This window comes from Triturus cristatus, chromosome 2_1 (assembly GCF_964204655.1).
Source record: "Triturus cristatus chromosome 2_1, aTriCri1.1, whole genome shotgun sequence".
NCBI classification, from domain to species: domain Eukaryota; kingdom Metazoa; phylum Chordata; class Amphibia; order Caudata; family Salamandridae; genus Triturus; species Triturus cristatus.
In genome coordinates this window covers 977,704,479-977,722,273 of record NC_140581.1, presented here as the reverse complement: position 1 = coordinate 977,722,273, position 17,795 = coordinate 977,704,479, and the positions used below count along the sequence as shown (strand labels likewise).

General features: G+C 41.4%; 1 protein-coding gene across 7 annotated transcripts in view; it reads left to right on the top strand.

The window, feature by feature from the left end:
- LOC146866151 (uncharacterized) overlaps positions 1–17,795 on the top strand; it is a 1,119,785-nt gene that overhangs the window by 397,040 nt on the left and 704,950 nt on the right. For 4 of the 7 annotated variants that reach the window (XM_085634060.1, XM_085634050.1, XM_085634077.1 and 1 more), the window contains one exon: positions 3,587–3,843. In XM_085634060.1, the coding sequence (XP_085490186.1) occupies positions 3,587–3,843 (257 nt within the window). The remainder of the gene's footprint in view (positions 1–3,586; positions 3,844–17,795) is intronic. The other 3 variants (XM_085634084.1, XM_085634095.1, XM_085634089.1) reach the window with 1 other exon arrangement.

Below are 17,795 nucleotides of genomic sequence, written 5' to 3'. Positions count from 1 at the left end.
TCATTACAGTGTGTGACTACAGGGTTTGCCCTCCTTCAGAGACTTTATGGAGCCTTAAAATATAATTGGACAGTGGAGGTCTTGATACTTAGTCATCTTGCATGCAAGTGTATTTACACCTCACAATGCACCGTGTTGCAAAGTTTTTATCACCTGAAAATGATTCTCACTCAAGCGTGTTTACAGTAATGAGTGGTGGAGTGAAGGGCATTCACAAGTGTGCATGACTTGACACGTACGATTAATATGGTACATGACATTGCAGAAAAATTATAAATGTGTTTTTTTACTCTCCATTTCAAACAAACATAGAAAAAGTCCAGTTTATGGTTTGTAGATATGTGCATGTTTTTGATGTGTGATATTTTTGCACAATTATTCTGCATGGTAGATTGTTTAATTACCATTGATAATAAGGGATAATAGTGGTTCTGAAGAAAGTCTAATGACCCAGAAAGGGCAGTGAGTAGGGCTGAAACATGTAGACCTGTGACTTTTGGGTCATAATCTACCTTAACAACATCACCTTTTAAACCTGTTTTTAACCTTGCCTAAGGTACTCACAATAAAGAATAGATTGGAGGAACCCATAGGCAATTTTAACTGTAGATTCCTTTAGAACAAGTGCTCTACTTACACAGTGAGCTGAGCCCACCCACTGACAGTAGGTGTAGTGAGTGAGGATCCTATGATGAAGCATGCCACGACTAGGGTATGTGGGTGAGGACCCATATAAATAATTTAAATGATTCCTAGGGTTCCACAATTAGTCACCCTTCAGGGGATGTATGAGGTAGGACAACCCTCTCATTTTGATAGGATTTATATTGATTGGGAAGTTGAAGGTATCCTTAAGCTCTTGCTACTCACTCCCCCTTAGTGTTTTCTAAATGAAGATTAGACAATGATTCTCTCTAAATTATTTCGTGCCTCTCAGCAATGCTTAGGACAGATGAAGCTGTACAGTGGTTTTTGTTTGTTCTTAAATTTAACACAAAAAAGACAACACCAGGCAAAGTGAAAAAAGAGCACATCCAATTTGAATCAATTTTTCAGCATGCAGAAGTAGGATTAGAGCAGGTTTTACACACATTTCCACACCAAGATGCACAATTCAACACCACACAATTCTACTCCGTACCACACAATTCCACAACACAGCTTTGCACTCCACGCCACCCAATTCCACTCCACACAATTCCACAATGCACAATTCCACTTCATGCCACACAATTCCACTCCACTCCACAGAATTCCATGACACCCCATGCCACACAATTCCACTCCACTGAATTCAACTCTATGCGATACAATTCTACTCCACCCCACGCCACACTATTAACCTCCACTTCAGAATTCCATGCTACACATTTTCACTCAACTCAACCCAATTTCAGGAAATGCAATTCCAAACCACTTCACACAAACCCACTTCATGCCTGTCCACATAATTCCACTCCACGCAATTCCACATCACACCACTCCACACAATACAACACCTCTCAATTCAACTCCATGCCTCTTAATTCCATTCTTACCAATTCCACTCCATGCCACACAGTTCCATGCCACTCCACGCAATTCCACTCAATTCCACACCTCACAATTCCACTCAGCAGCACAATTCTACTCCATGCCACAGAATTCCAATCCAAGCCACGCAATTCTATGCCACACAATTCCACTGCAGGCCATGCCAGACAGTTCCACTTCACTACTTGTCACACAATTCCACTCCACTCCAGACAATTCTACTCCAGCCCACACACCTCAATTCCACTCCACTCTACACAGTTCAACTCTACTCCACACACACTCCACACAATACCACACTGCACAATTCCACACATCACAATTACACTCTATGCCACATAATTGTACTTAATGCCACACAATTCCATTCCATGCTACACCATTCCACTCCACTTCATAGATTTCCACTCCAAGCCACACAATTACATGCTGCTCCTTGCCATACAATTCCAATCCACTGCCCACAACTCCACTCCATGCCACTCCACTCCAAACAGTTCACTCCATGCCACACAATTGCACTCCATGCCACACAATGGCAATTCACACCACTCCACTCCACACAATTTCAATCTACGCCACTCCATTCCACACAATTCCACCCCACGCCACTACATTCCAGGCCACACAATACCACTCCACTCTACACAATGCCACTCCATGCCATACAGCGTCACTCCATGATACACAATGTCACTCCATACAAAAGAATGTCACTTCACGCTACACAATGGCACTCCAGGCCACACAATGCCACACCATGCCACACAGTGCCACTCCACAGCACACAATGCCTCTCCATGCCATACAATGCCACTCCACTCCACACTATGCCATACCACTCCACACAGTGCCACTCAACACCCCTCAATGCTACCCTACTTCACTCCATTTAATGCTACTCCATGCCACACCCTGCCACTCCACCCCACAGAATGCGACTGCATTCCACACCACAGAATGCCACTCCACTCAATGCCATTCCACTCCATGCCACACAACGCAACTCCACTCCACAAAATGCCACTCCACTCCTCGCAACTTCACTTAATTATAATTTTATTTATATAGCACTTACTATTCCTGATGAGGCATTGAAGCTCTTAGTGGCATTTCACACCACACCTTGCCACTTCACTCTACACAATGTCACTCCACTCCAAGCTACTCAACTTCACACAATGCCACTTCACACAAAGCCATTCCACTTTACACACTGACACTCCACTCCATGACACACAGTGCCACTCCACACCTTACAATATCACTCTACTCTGCACAATGCCACTCTACTCCGCTGCACACAAAGCCACTGCACACCACACAAAGCCACTTCACGCCTCACAGTGCCACTACACTCAATGCCACTCCATGCCACACAGTGACACTCCACGTGTCACACAATGACACTCCACTGCACTCCAAAAAGGGCAGTAGATCTCACATAGGCGAGACCAATTGACTTTATCAATGCTTGCTGTACTTACGTCTGATAGGGCCTTTTAAAATCTTTATTACTTTTATTGTGTTCTTATTCTATTGGTTTGTGAAACGCAACAGCTCATGCATTTTCTCTCAGGGCACATTGATACCCTGCTATTCAAGATGGAAGCTCTGATTACACCAGTCAGTGGTAAATAGCATATGTTAATGAGCAATTTTAATGATGATGATACCTGCTGATCCTACTGTCAACAAACAGGTTTTGCTTGATTATAGGAGTTTTACATCTCCCTTTAGACTCAAACCTGAATTTGCTGTTTTACTTTATCCTTTAATTTTCATGTTTATCCCTCCCTCTCTATGCAGTTGCTTGCTACAGGTTGGAAGCCAATCACATTGTTTCTGTTGTTGATGTAGTAGTTCTTTTGGGGGTATAGCTTATATCTTGAGTGTGTCTCCTCCCAATTACATTTCACCACAAAGCATGAATTCATTTCTATGTAAGTGAAAATGGTAAAGGGTTTACATAGTTTTTTTAAACGCATCCTTATATTTTTATTGTGCAATTCCAAATGCCATGAAGCTATAATACAATTATTTTTATTTACAGATCACCATGGATTACATGCGACCATGCTTTGAAAAGCACAATCACTAAATTGTCTGCAGTAAAGGAGATGCCTTCTCTCTGCTCATACTACCTGCGCTTTTGGAGTGTATATCTTTTTACTCAAGAGTGGACAGGCCTTATCATCATTACGCACTGTTTCATGAAGATAAAAACTGTCATGCAGAGAAAGTTCTTGGCCCCACCAGAAGAGCAATTTGGAGTGCCAGCTCCAATTCACAGTTCAGGTATTGTGGCAGGTATGTTACATAATGCATTATTTGTGTGGTGACACATGTGACCCATCTACTGGCAGGGTCGCTTTCGGTTTAGAATATTTACCCCGTAGCTTCTAAGGAATATCTGACTTGCGGTTCACAACATACAAGGCAAACAAAAAGTAAGGGTTAGTAACAATAAAGTGAGAGACCAGACAGAAAAAACAGTGGGTTGGGGACCAAACCAGAGATTCGCTCCTGCTGGCATATTTTTATGTGACTATAGTAACACAATGGCCTTATGGCATGAAGGAGACATGGTGTCTTTAGGAAAGCATTTAATACCACAAGGCTTTTGTTGCTACCAGAACGTTTATGCGTTATGGCAGTGGAACTTGCTCTTCAGGGGCTGATGGAAGAAAACTCTGTCAAGTGGTTATTTAAGCACATTTTGTATATCCATAAAGGTGGTGCTAGCAATTACCCATGTGACCCAAACAAAGAGTACTGATTTTGACTCACTGCTGGAGTGGAAATCAATGAAACATGAACCAGGCAGATGTAATGGATGTATTCCCCGGTGAAACCTCAGACTATAGACAGAAACTTGTAGAAACTGTTTGATTCACTAAGGAGGTATTTTTGAGAATTCTATAGTGACACATAATGGAGCACTGGGCCCTAAAACGCAATCTCTTAGTCAAGTCGTCAAAGATGTTTCCCCATTGGTCGTATGGACCTTTGATAGTTGGCATGAAGCATGGAATGGGAGAACATATCAACAATACATTTCCAAGTTGTGAAGCAAATGTGACTCCACAGTGAGGACCAGGAATTACTGACTATAGTTAAAGGGTTTATTTTGGATTGCCAATCAATCTACTTTATATGCAAACCAAGAACAAGCTCAGTAAATGCAGCAATGCAATAGATAAGTTGAAATAGATCAGTAGGTTGAAGCACAATAGAATGAAATATCGAATTGCGATAATCACAATTGTATGAACACAGATTAAAGCAAACAGATGTTCCATAAAGAAGCTTCCCTTCTCTCTCCAAACATGAATCAAATATAGGGTCATCTATCAAAGATCTCTAAATCATGAGAACAGAAGAAAAAGGTGTAAGTATGATCAGACTTCATTAAAAGTCCGAGAACAAAAGGAAATAAGCTTTTAGCATAAAGCTTCACACTTGCAAGAACAGGGCAAGCAGAGAGGTCTGTACCTCCCTAAATCTAAATGGAATCTGTGCTACCTTCACTGTAAGAACATCAATTTAAAACTAACAAGAGATTCAGAAATGTCTTATCGCTTTCACTCCACCGGGGACCAATCAAAGCACTAATTGAGTTCATCTGCAGCATGGCTTAATATTCACATTGCATCAAAGTAAAACTTTGGTTCTCCACTTTGAACATCTTGCCATACTGGTACATGATGAACAGAAAGCCTCTTTCAACCATTGTTTCTCCACGCTCACTGCCTAGTTTCCCTCTGGCCTATCTATCAGTAATCTAATACAGACAATAAATCTTTCCCAAACTAACTTAAATCATGATAATGAACCTGGAAGAAACAGAGAAAACATGCTGGTGAAGCAAAATCTTAGGCCTCAACCAAAATGCATTTTTCTAAGTTAGACTACCCTTTAATATGAATTTGAATGCATGGTTATACATGCACACATGTAACTTTAAAAGAACTGCAAAACATGAGCAAAAGAATACATGTTTACATATGCAAATGTCTCTGAAGTGTAAGTGTAAAACGTAAATAAGAATACATGCTTTCATGTTTAAACTGAACATTAGTGCACATGTGTATAAATCTCGGGTTTCTACAGTGAATACATTTCTATAATGTGTTTAAATGCCTTGCTCACATTAATACAATTAAGGCACACAATGAACATAATGTCACATGCAAGTGTATATATTGCATTTCTGTGATGCGTAAGGGTGGATTCTAAATTGCACTGCTCCACACACGATGTTACGAAACAATATGACTGACACTGACAATTATAAGAAAGTAAATGTCTTTCTATCAAGGTCCCAGTTTAAAATTCATAGTTTTAGTATTAATGTATTCATTAATAACACATTTCTATGCAGGTATGGCTGTATGTCGAGTAAATAGTTAAAAAACTGGCATTCTGGTGCACTTAATTACTGAAGCAGATTCGCATTTTATCGCAATGTGTTGTTATATGTTGCACTCTTCATACAATTCTGAATGTGCTCATTCTTAGCGCCTTGGCGCTGTTGGGAATCACAGAGGTAAAACATTGGGCCATTGTGGGTTTCTCCTCTGTCGGTGGGTCAGAAGAAGGGTGGTGGTGGGGTTGTCAGGATCTTATGGTTTTAAACCTTACCTGCATTAGTTTAGTCAGTCAGTCAATGGGTTGTACCAAAGGAGATTGGTCTGACGGGCATGAAAGTTGGTTTTGTGACCTCTCCTAAAGATGAGCATTTGTAATGAGTCTGATTTAGAGTTTGTCAGAAAGTAAACTGTGTCACAACCTCAATGCATTATCCAAGCTTATGGTCCTCCCACCCTGTTATCGGTCGGGAGGACCATTACTTTCCATCGATAGGGTAGACGATGTGGTGCATTTTTTCACAATGACTATTTTTACTGTCTGACATTACTCCGTCTACCAAACTCGAAATCAGGCCCTAAGTCTTGAGCAGTCCAATGAAGGGTCCCTTAACTGTAATGTGGGATCACTTGGTCTGTACTGTGGGTACACAGTCAGATTGATTGCTGTGGGAAGTACCGATGAAGGGATCTCTTATTTAGTATGAATCTTGCAAACTGCTGCTGAATCTCTGTGTCTGTTCAGTTATTCTGTTCCACTTGTGAGTGATTCTAGTAAGATCTTCTACCTGCCCTGTACCAGAGTTATCAGTCATCCTGTGGGTGTATGTGCCTCATTATCTAATTTCTTCTGTCATCATGTATATTTCTAAGTGTGCTCTTGCCCCATTTAGACTTCGTTTTTTCTAATAGAGTTGTGCACATGTTTCAACTTCACCCTTCAAGTCTCAGAAACTGATGTTCCGCAGAATTATGTTATTACATAATCATAACTCAGCAGTGACAGACAGAGACTCCCACCAGTGACAAATCTCTACTGTGAGAGGCCCCTTTCCTCTTAGCAGAGAGGAGAGCACGCTGTGCTAGGGTATGGTGGGGCGTTGGCAAGACAATGAAGCCCTATCCTCATAATTTTGTCTCTTGCTGTACCTTGTTATGACAGATCTGGGGCTGCAGCAATATACAATGACCATATCTAGACAAGATTTTTGTTAGTCTTAATGTGGTCAAAGTATGTGGGTGCAATGGTCTGTCATCTCAAGACTAACCATGAGGTCCCTTGGTCCCCATCTACCAGGTTAGCTATATCCCTGCCTTGATGGTCATTATGTTATCAAAGGTGAGAGGTCAGACTCATATGCTAAATAAGAGTGGTTGAATACTTCAACCACTTCAGGTCAACGAAGTTGGAAAAACTTTTTTGGGGGCATGATCATCCCATGTCTCGTTGGCCTAGTTGACCTCATGATCATAGAGCTCATATTCTTTCATAAATTCAATTGCAAACATCTTTACTGCATCATTGAATGTCAGGAACTTCGTAATGATGCCTGTGGTTAGGGTACGGGAATGTCAGTGTGACTAGCGAGTCAGGTCTTGTTGAAAGTATAAAATCTATTTTAATTGGCAAACTCAAAACATGTTTTTTTTTTTGCATGAACAAGGCGTAGACTATTGCGTTCAGGAAATTAGCACTAAGCCATAGGCAATTTGTGGCTAACACAAATTTATTTTGTGAGCTATTTGGCTTTAAATTGAAATGATCCTTAAAATGCTGCAGACAGACACACGGCTGCCATTAAAATTGCCATTAGAAGAATGATCATTCACAGAGGAATGCCCCATCAGATTGTCTGTGGCAAGAACATCCATCAATCAGGATACAAAGTTATGATGAAAGTACCACGATACAACTTGGCCATTGTTGGTCTCCTGCTCAATATAGGAAAAAGCAGCATTAGAGAACACCTTTATTTTATTTATTTATGGAATTTTATGTAGCACGAACAATGCATGACCCTTTCAGGTATCAGAGCGCTGTACATCAGGAAAACACAAAGGTAAACATATAGGTGTAAACAACAAAGCCAATATAAGAACATGGGATGGTATTCAACAAAGTCAATATGAGAGCGTGGGATGCCATTTAATAGGACCGAACAGAGAGAATGTGGGTAGGCATTTAGTAGGACCAAAAAGTCTTGTGGAAGGACAGGCCATGGAGGTTAGGCTCTGGGGAGGATGTGTCTTCATCGGGGTAGGAATCTGTTCATTAGTAGTTGCTTTACTTTTCATTTGAAGAGGGTGGTTGAGAGGATGGATCTGGTCTCTACAGGAAGAGAATTCAAAATGTTGGGGGCGATTCTGGAGATGAAAGCTTGTGTAGGTTTTCTTTTTTTTTTATTTGTAGGATTTTAGTAGAAGGGAGCCTGTACTTTGTAAAGATCTAGTCTCGCCTGATGGGACAAGTTTCTTGGCCAGGTAGGCTGGAGTGTTATGGTGAAGAACTTTATGAGTCACGCAGGCAATTCTTAGGTGGCTTTTTGCTTCATAGTGTAGCCAGTTCAGTGCTCTGAGGTCTGGGTGATATGATGACTTTATATTTAGCCTGTGATGAGTTGAGCAGCTGTATTGAATATTGCCTTAAGAGGTGCCTGTTTGGCTTTGTCTAGGCCCCCGAGGATAGCGCTGCGCAATCTACTTTGGAGACCACTAGCACTTGAACTGCTGTCTTGAGATCTGCAGTGTGAAAGGTATTAATTTCCTTAGAACATGCATTTGGTGGTTGGTGCTCCTCGTGACAGTGCTGATGTGATCCTGCATAGAAATGTGATTGTCCAAGATTATTCCTAGAGATTTTTATGAGATTATGATGTGAGGAGAACAGTTCAAGGCTGTTAGGTGTGTGAGCAATTCTTTGATGTTAGGAGTGTGGTTGTGTGGAGATATTAGGAGGAATTCTGTTTTGAGGTCGTTCAGTTAGAGGTGGTTGAGAGTCAACCAATGCTGAGTTTTTGTCAGAGTGTAGTTGAGGTTTCTGATGTCTTCTGAAGAGTTAAATTTTATTGTAAAGATGAGTATTGTCAGCATGCATATGGTGTAAGATGTTGGATAGTTTGAGGATTTCAGTTAAGGGTTCCATGAACAGGTTCAACAGTGTGGGGAAAAGAGAGGAGCCTTGAGGGATGCCAGTCGTTATTGGTATCTGAGTGGAAAGGGCATGGCTGAACATAACTCTTTGAGATCTGTCGTGTAGGAATGAGGAGATCCATTTTAACACAGTATCAGAGAGATCCATCCTGCATTTTAGGAGGTTCATAAGGTTGTTGTGTTTAACCGTGTCAAACATAGCTGACAGATCAAGTAAGATAAATGGTCATGAGTCATTTTTGTCGAGACACCTCAGGGCATTGTCGGCAATATGGACCAGGGCAGTTTTGGTGCTGTGTCCCAACCTTTTATGACTTTTGTGCACTTCGCAAGGGCTAAACTCCATCACTGCAGCTTTGAATTGACAATGTTTTCTTCACAACTTTGTTATTCCACCAGCTCCAAACACAATGGCTTAGACTCACAGACAGTATGCATTTCTTCAAACTAATGTTAATTTCATACCAACCACGTCACTGCAAGTTTTCAAGTTATCATTGGTGGTTTGAAAACTAACAGTGATCAGTCCCTGATGAAAGACTCAGTTATATTTTAATTGGCAAACTGAACATTTATTTTTCTTTATATTTTTTCAGACTCAGAGCCAATGAAATATTACCATTGTGAATCTGGTACATAACACACATTATCAGATTCCTGTGACCAGCACAAATTTGTTTCATGATCTGTCTGTGCCTAAAATTATCTGACCCGTAGATTGTTGCAGACTGACATATCTTTTCATCATGATCTGCATCCAAACTTAGCTCTGTTTTGTTCAATGTTTTCTTGACTTCATGATCTAAAGCAACTATCACCAACTGAAGCATGTACATTTGAGTTGGAATATGACATGGGCTCCAGGTGTTTCAGTATCGCAGTTGGGAGGTACCAAAAGTAGATGAAGCTCTAGCAGTTGTGCCTGTAACAGACACAAGGCGGAAGAAGGCAATAGGACATAGATACATACACAGCCGCATAAAATACCCTTAGATTACCAGGTGAACGTGCCACATCTCAATACTGTGTCCAAAGTAAATACTGAGAAGAGGTAGTTCACTGCAGAGACTAAATGTCTCCAGAATGAATTTCAAAAGAATTATGTCCTAGAGGAAAAAGTCACATTAGTTGTCAAGCCAGGATAAGCAGTCAATGAGAGTACTGAGTAATCAGCAAAAGACCACAGTAAAACTAGGATCACAGTTGCTTTGGTGTTCATTATATGAAAAAGAAGCTGTACAAAACTTCTTTGGTGCTCTTTTTCAGGATTAAGTTCTACCACTGCAACTTTCAAATTTAGTTTTAGTACATGTACTTGGAACATGTGCCAGTTGACAGGCTTCACCCAGTTATTAAGGGGTCAGAGCACCTTGATCTAGTGCTGATGTGTATGACCAACAAGATCTTAACAGTCCTCCTTTAGACTCGTCCTGACTTCAGGTGATTATACAATATGTAAGTGATATGTAAGTGATGAGAGATCATGCCTTGTCCATGAAGAATTCCAAGTCCTTAGCTCAAAAGCAACTACTTGGACTCCAACTGTAGGGGTGTGGTGGAAAGTAAGAAATAAGTTTATTGCATTGTTAATAAAAACATTGTATATGAAGCAAACAATCATACAAACAATTCATACAGCATTTTATATGGCTACTAGTTTGGAAACAATAGGTACCTAATACATAAACATTTCAATCCTCTGGTCTTACGGGAGGGGCACAGTCAACGGAGTGAATTGAGTGAAATGAATGGTCCTTTGTAAACCAATCAGCACTTTATTTTAATAAAATATGGCCTTCATCCTGATGAAACACATTAAGGAGAAAGCCTCTTAACATTTTCTGGTCATTTAATCAACTCCCTAAAGGTATGAAAATAGAGATTATTTCAACTCTATTATTGGCTGCAGTGATGCTATCACATATGTAGTTTGGATCACCATGTTGTGCGAAAAAACGAAATGTTCACAATACATTTTGGTGATGCCAAATATTTGCAAGATTTATATTGAAGATAGTTTTTTGTAATACGTAAATACTCCAATGCTTATGATCTGATCTCTGCTGTATGAAAGTAAAAGTTATGTAGACCTAATTTGATTTTCCTTCTTTAATACTGACTTGAGACCTGGTGTTACCCCAGAATTATGACATGACAGGCCTCCTTCCAAAGATTTCACTCCTTTAAAGAGGTCCAGCTGTGAGAGACCAAGACTTTCATCAGTTGTAAATCCCCACCAATGAGTTCCCACACACATAACCAGTGGAAGACAGGCAGGTTTTAGAAATGGTAGAAGACAGGCTTTCCCCTAGTCAAAGGACTTGACCATATTCAGCCCTACCTTTGCAAAGCACATATGCAATGCTACATGATCTAGTGTTACATTCAAGGTATTCACACAGAGCTCTTAATAATTGTTTGACTTGCAGCTGATTTAGACTTTCTTTTTGTGATGACCTCTGAAATCCCAGGGTCAATGATCCTGGAGAGCAATCCTACAATGTTTTAAGCAATGTCACTGGTGATTGTCCCCTACTACACCTGAAAATGCGTATTAACCAAGCTGTCGACATCAGGTGAGGAGAAATTAGCTCACAGTTTTGTTAAATGTTACTTCTGCAGACCAGCAATATTTTATTTTGTAGTCCATAAAAAGGAATCTTCAAATCCTACCTAGGTTTGACCAATGTTACATTATCATGTGTTCCAGTTAGGCCTGGAGGGAAACGCTGCCATTTTACATATAGACGGCTCTTTCCTAAAGTTGCCTTCACTTTTACACAATGACTTCTGACAGACATTTGCAACCGTGACAGTCTGGATTCGTTTCTTGGAAACTATATTTGCTTACGAAATTAACTTCGCAAGAACAATATCATGCTAACCTGACACCATGTACAAGGTTTATACATACATTGTGCAAATGTGATTGTTGTTTTCATACATATGGCTATATAGCTATCTCTAACACACAAACAATGGCAGGCTGATCAAGATCTCGGCCAAAGGCAAGGATGCCTTGTGTTATAAATAAACATCAATTTACGGGTGTGGGCAGAGGAACACTTTGCTGTCATTTGTGAGGTATTTACATGCTGATGCTTCTGCTCAGCAGCTTGCTGATATCTCAACGAGTAGTGTCCAGCTCATGACCATGACGGGAACCTACATTCTTTCCCTTCCGGTAACGGGGGCTGTATCTTCCAGTGCGGGGTCTCTTGGCAGAACACACACACACACCCGTAGACACTTAGGTTAGGGGGCGTGTAGTAGCAGTACACCAGATTTCTATATTGTTTTTTATGCTTGCATGTACACATTGTTTTAGCACCATGGTGGAACTTTTCATTCTGTTCACTGTCCTAGTACTTCTAATAACATTCATTTGCTTCAGTCTAATGATCATTGCAGCACATATATTTTATACAAGAATCACGTTGGTTCAATAAATATTGAATCTGTCCCACTGTGTATTCCTTGTACATTTCTCTTAGAGAAGGAGAACACGAGTGACTGAGCGAAACGTTTCTAGATCTGTTACCACGGTTAATGGGGTATTACGGTTGTCATGCTCAGTAGTTGCCAGAACCATTTGCTACCCGCCTAGGGTTAGGGAAGCTTATGGTGGCACTGTGAGCAATATGGCCTATAGGACGACATATACTGAGGGTGTGCAGTTTGGCACCACCCCAAAGGATATGCTGCCTACAAACGCGCAGTTCCTACCATAGGGTGGAATCTACACAATATGGTGCCACCAGCGTTGGTTGAGTTCTTATGTTAATGATTCACCTGAGTAGTTCAATGGTGCCTTCTCAGAGACCCCTACTTACCTCCACACTGAAGATGTCTATGGTTGTAGGGAAAATCCTCCTCAGCTGAGTAGGTAACTCCTATGTATTGGCTGAAGGCTGTTCAAGCTTGAGCTCTTAAAGGATCTAAATCCCACCTTGTTACCAATTCAGTATTTCCTTTATGATTGTGTCTGACAACAACAATGATTGGGCATTAAACATTGCAGAAAACTGCTGACATGCGGTTACTCTGAAACCATTACACCATGGTCTCACATCCAGGGGTGGAGATGTTGCCTTCGTGGTTGAGTAACATAAAGCACTTAGGACAGAGGTGTTCTATTCTTGTGTTACATTACTGGCTGCAGACAATTTTACACAACTATTTCACACCTACACTGAGGATGAAAAACCAGATAGCTATACTCCATATGAAGAAATAGAGAGACCTCTCACTTACCAAGAACACCTAAATTAGTTTAAAGGCACTCTCCCATACACAACAGCAAAAGTTAGACTCAGCCATCACAGCAATGAGGGAGCAATATGGGCAGTCTTAGCTGGCTACACACCGCATCCTAACATTAATAATTTACTAGCAACAGAGGTGCGAAGACTATACAAAGATTTAGTATCGATATAAAGATGTCTTAAACAGTTTGTTATGCAAACACTAACACTTAACCCTGCACTGACTGCTCAAGCTGTATGATCACAGTTGGCTACCCCGGGCATCAGCCCACAAACGCTAATGCAGTCATGGGAAAGGTTCCCGTCAGACGGAGGAGATTTTGTTCTGGATTGCACAAAAAACAAGCCAGCTTGCAGTGGTGTTTCCCCATACCAGCCCGCAGGAAAAACACAGAATATTGACCATATGCTTATGAATGGGGATGGCTTCCCCTGTGGAAGACTGCACAAATTGGGGTGCAGTCTTTGCTGCAGTATATACCAGAATGTATGGTACCCCTTCCCTGGTTGTTTTGCCGAAGTGCTGTAACCGATCTAGAATGAGTACGGGGTGCACCTGCCTTGGACTTGGGGATTAAACTGATGGGCAATTCTGCTGCAGTTTCCACCAGTCTGTTAAGCAACATAAGGGGGGAGGAGCAGCAGCATTGGCTATATATGCCAGTGCATACAGGGTTTGACTCCTGCACAGCAAGAATACGATTTTCCCAAAATTATCGAAGAAACTTATGCTACGCTAGGTAGAGATAATTTGGGAGCCAAACCTGGTAAACCACGATTGAAGAGTAATCATAAAAAGGATAACTCTAAGCAAGCACCCGACTCTTCAACAAAGAAGAAGTAGGCCAATAAATCAAAATTAAAGACTAGAAAAAATCACAGGGTGGGTCTCCTCAACAGGAAGCCACTAAAAAATGATATCATCTTTGAAACTGTGATAATATTAAGTCGCCTGACAAGTATCAGGATACACACATTCATCTCATTCCTTTCACGGGCCCTCTGATAAACGTTCAGAGAGAGGTAGACGGCCAGAGCACATATCAGAGGAGCATATGAAAGCAAAGAAGGACTCACAACGCTCATCTGTCCACATAAACAAACAGGAAGATAAACCAAAACCTTCCAAGCCTCAATACAAAGAGAAGAAGGTAGCCGGACTTAAGGTCAAGCATGCCCTGGATATTGAGAACTCTGCTTCTGAGTGGGGAATGGGCAATGATAATGATAGACAGCGCAGCAGAAGCCACAATAGTTCACAACAACCTGATGGATTGTCTGGTAGGAGTATCGCTGAGTGAGCATATCACAATTGAAACACCTGATACCAGGGTAAGTTACCACATCATTTATACAAAATATAACTCCAATTGGAGGGGGAAATACCCAGAAACATCAATGTTCTCTTTTGGTAGGACTTAACTCACGGTTATGATATTCTTTTGGCTGAAAAGGAATGGCCACCTGATCTCGTAATGGAGTGCCCAAGCGGGGAAATGGAAAGTTTATCTGCCTTCGCGGACCTCATTCCTGAATCAGCAAAACATTCATATGCCAAGGAGTGGGCATTAGTACTAGCTCCTGCGTTATATCGCAACCATATGGCATGGGGTGGCTGTTCCCCTTATCATGAGATCCCATTTAGGAAGCCCCCACAATCTGAATGACAATACCCAACTAAACATGAAGCTAAAAACAAGTTCTAGAAATCCCACTACAACTTTGATACCAAGGTGTAATAGAAAGTTGTACCTCATCTATGAATAATCCTTTGTTTCCAGTAATGAGACCAGGCCATTCATACAGTCTAATATCAAATTACAGACACTGAAACACATTTGCAGTGCAGAATGCACACAGTGCCATATTAATGGATAACACTGTGCTGAAGAAATGTCGGTGACATATGTCTGACGGATGATTAGCTCATGGAACACTTGACAAGTGTAGATCACATAATTCTACTCATGTAATCCACACATTGAGTGAGCAGCGTGTTGGCGTTGTAGGGAATTCCATGGCTGATAAAGCTGCAAAAGCAACTGTTGGCACTGATGCAGTTGCTGCACTTACTCATTCTAGCACAAGGATAGACAAAGACATCATGGTGGCTGTCAATGCTGCTCCCAACAACACCCACATGCTGAAAGGCTTTCCACTCAAGTACTCCTACAAGTTAGATGCAGACAACATGTAATATGCTTACATCTCTGGAGCGCCGGATAGAGTAATACCAAACACTGATCGCAGATTGGGGTTGATACTAGCTGCACATGAGAGTTTGGCTTCTGCACATTCAGGGGTGGTTGCTACAATTTTATTATTGCAGCAACACTATTGGTGACCAGGTCTTCATAAACAGACCAAGCACTTTGTCTTTAAATGCGACATCAGCCAGCAGATGAAGGGCTCCACCGCAGCGCGCCCACCCAAGACACCTCTACTAATTTCAAAACAGCCTCTGGCTTTTGTCTATTTTGACCATTGTGGCCCTCTGCCATCAGATGAGACTTACAAGTACATCTTGGTAGCAGTGGATTCCTGCTCTCGATTCCTGTGGGTATGGCCACAGCGATCGGCTGGCCCCGAACTGTTATGAAGTATCTGCGAGTCTTTCTCGGGACTTACACAGTTGGCACACTAGATTCCAACCAGGGTCTGATGTTTAGCTCTAGGGCTTAAAAAGAGGTGAAGGGAAGTTTGGATGTGATCCTGCATTTCAACATCTCTCAACCATCCCGAGGGAAATGCGGTGGTGGAGAGGGCACTCAATAACATGCTGAGAAAATCCCCAGGTGGTTGGACTCCCAATGAAATCCTGTTGGGAGTAAAGATGTGGGTCCTAGACCTCGACAATCCCAGCACAGTGGCGGCAGAAATAACATTTGACCAAAGTGAACGTTTGGCTTTTTTACAGGAACTGAACAACTTCCCTACCGGGAGGAACAAAGTAACGTCCAAGTAAAATGCACCGCCACTGGAGAAGTGAAGGTAATTCCGGTGAGGCTGGCTGGATCCCGAAGGTTGGGGATCTGGTCAGGGAAAAATTGTGTGCAAGAAAGAGTTTATCCTACCGAGCGCCTCTGTCCTAGCTGTTGAAAATACCAGAACCGTACTTCTTCCACCCCTTGCCAGTTCCATAGACAGAAGATTTGTCTCCGATGATCTAATCAAACCACTCTGTGGCTGATCCTCAACAGTAAGCCATGCGAGCTCCTTGGTAGCTACCTGCATCCTTTGCTACCGTAGAGGAAGTCCAGATGGACGCTTTAATAACTGAAGAAGCATCCAATCTCAACGAGAGACAACCATAAACAGCAACAAAGTATGTCTTCTACCTGTTACAATTACAACAACTGTACAGTCAACTAGAACACAAACACAGATTTAAATATGGAAATCTGAAAATGGCGTACATCAATGTACCACTGATCAAGTCATCTCCCAGTTCTACAAAACCTGTTGAGCTGCCAAAAATAGATGGGACGGCCTTTGGCTACTTCATCAACTTTGATGACTTCTCATTGAATTCAACTGATCCACCACCACCACCTCCACCACCACCTCTTCCTTTCAGGCTGAATGTGCTTGTTTTCTATCTTTGGCTGAAAGGGCATATTTTGTGTCTCCATGGATACATCTTTGGATTACAATAGTGTTACTTTTCTTAGCCCTTTGGATTGGTTATGTAGCAGTCTTTCCTGCTTCTGAATAGACATTTCCTCCCAGAACATCTGCAGTACAACTGGTGAACTTGGTTCTTAAGCCACAATCGTCATCACACCAAGAAGAAGGATACATTTCCTTGGTGAACATTACAGCTGTTCCAGTTACAGATGGGATTGTTTGGGTTAGGGTATCATATGATGTGTAGGGCCCCACTGAGCTTTTACAAATACATATTTGTTCAAATGTTCTTTGAATTATGTAATTACCCCTAGCACTCTTTCTGATGATTGGGACGACATTGATACAGTTCCTGAACTGCTAGAAGTGCTAGATCATTCAATTGTGTCTTCTTCTGATGAATTGTATGATGGCACATCTAATTATGATGACATGTTTTCTTTTTCAATATTACGGTTACCATTTTCTGCATAAAGCAGGTACTCCACGTGCTGTTTCTGTTTACAATTACATCCAATGGGAACATTGCCCTACACCACCATGGGGTAGTTCAAAAACATTTGCATAGAAGTTTGCTTATTTTTCTGGTTATGATACATCTGACCCTGCCTCATATTTTTATAGACTGCCACCATCACCTGCAAAGAAAAATACGCTAACTGACACCAAGCTTATGTATTCAACTTCTTTTTTCCCAGCTGTCTGTACAGGGTTTTGACTTTTGGAAGGACACTAGAGATGTAAAGTCTATTTGTGGGACAAGAGACTGGCAGGTTCAGGGAACTGAGGTTTTGTTAGAGCACCCCAATTGGAAAGGATATTTAGTTTGGCCACTAGAGACAAACGGATG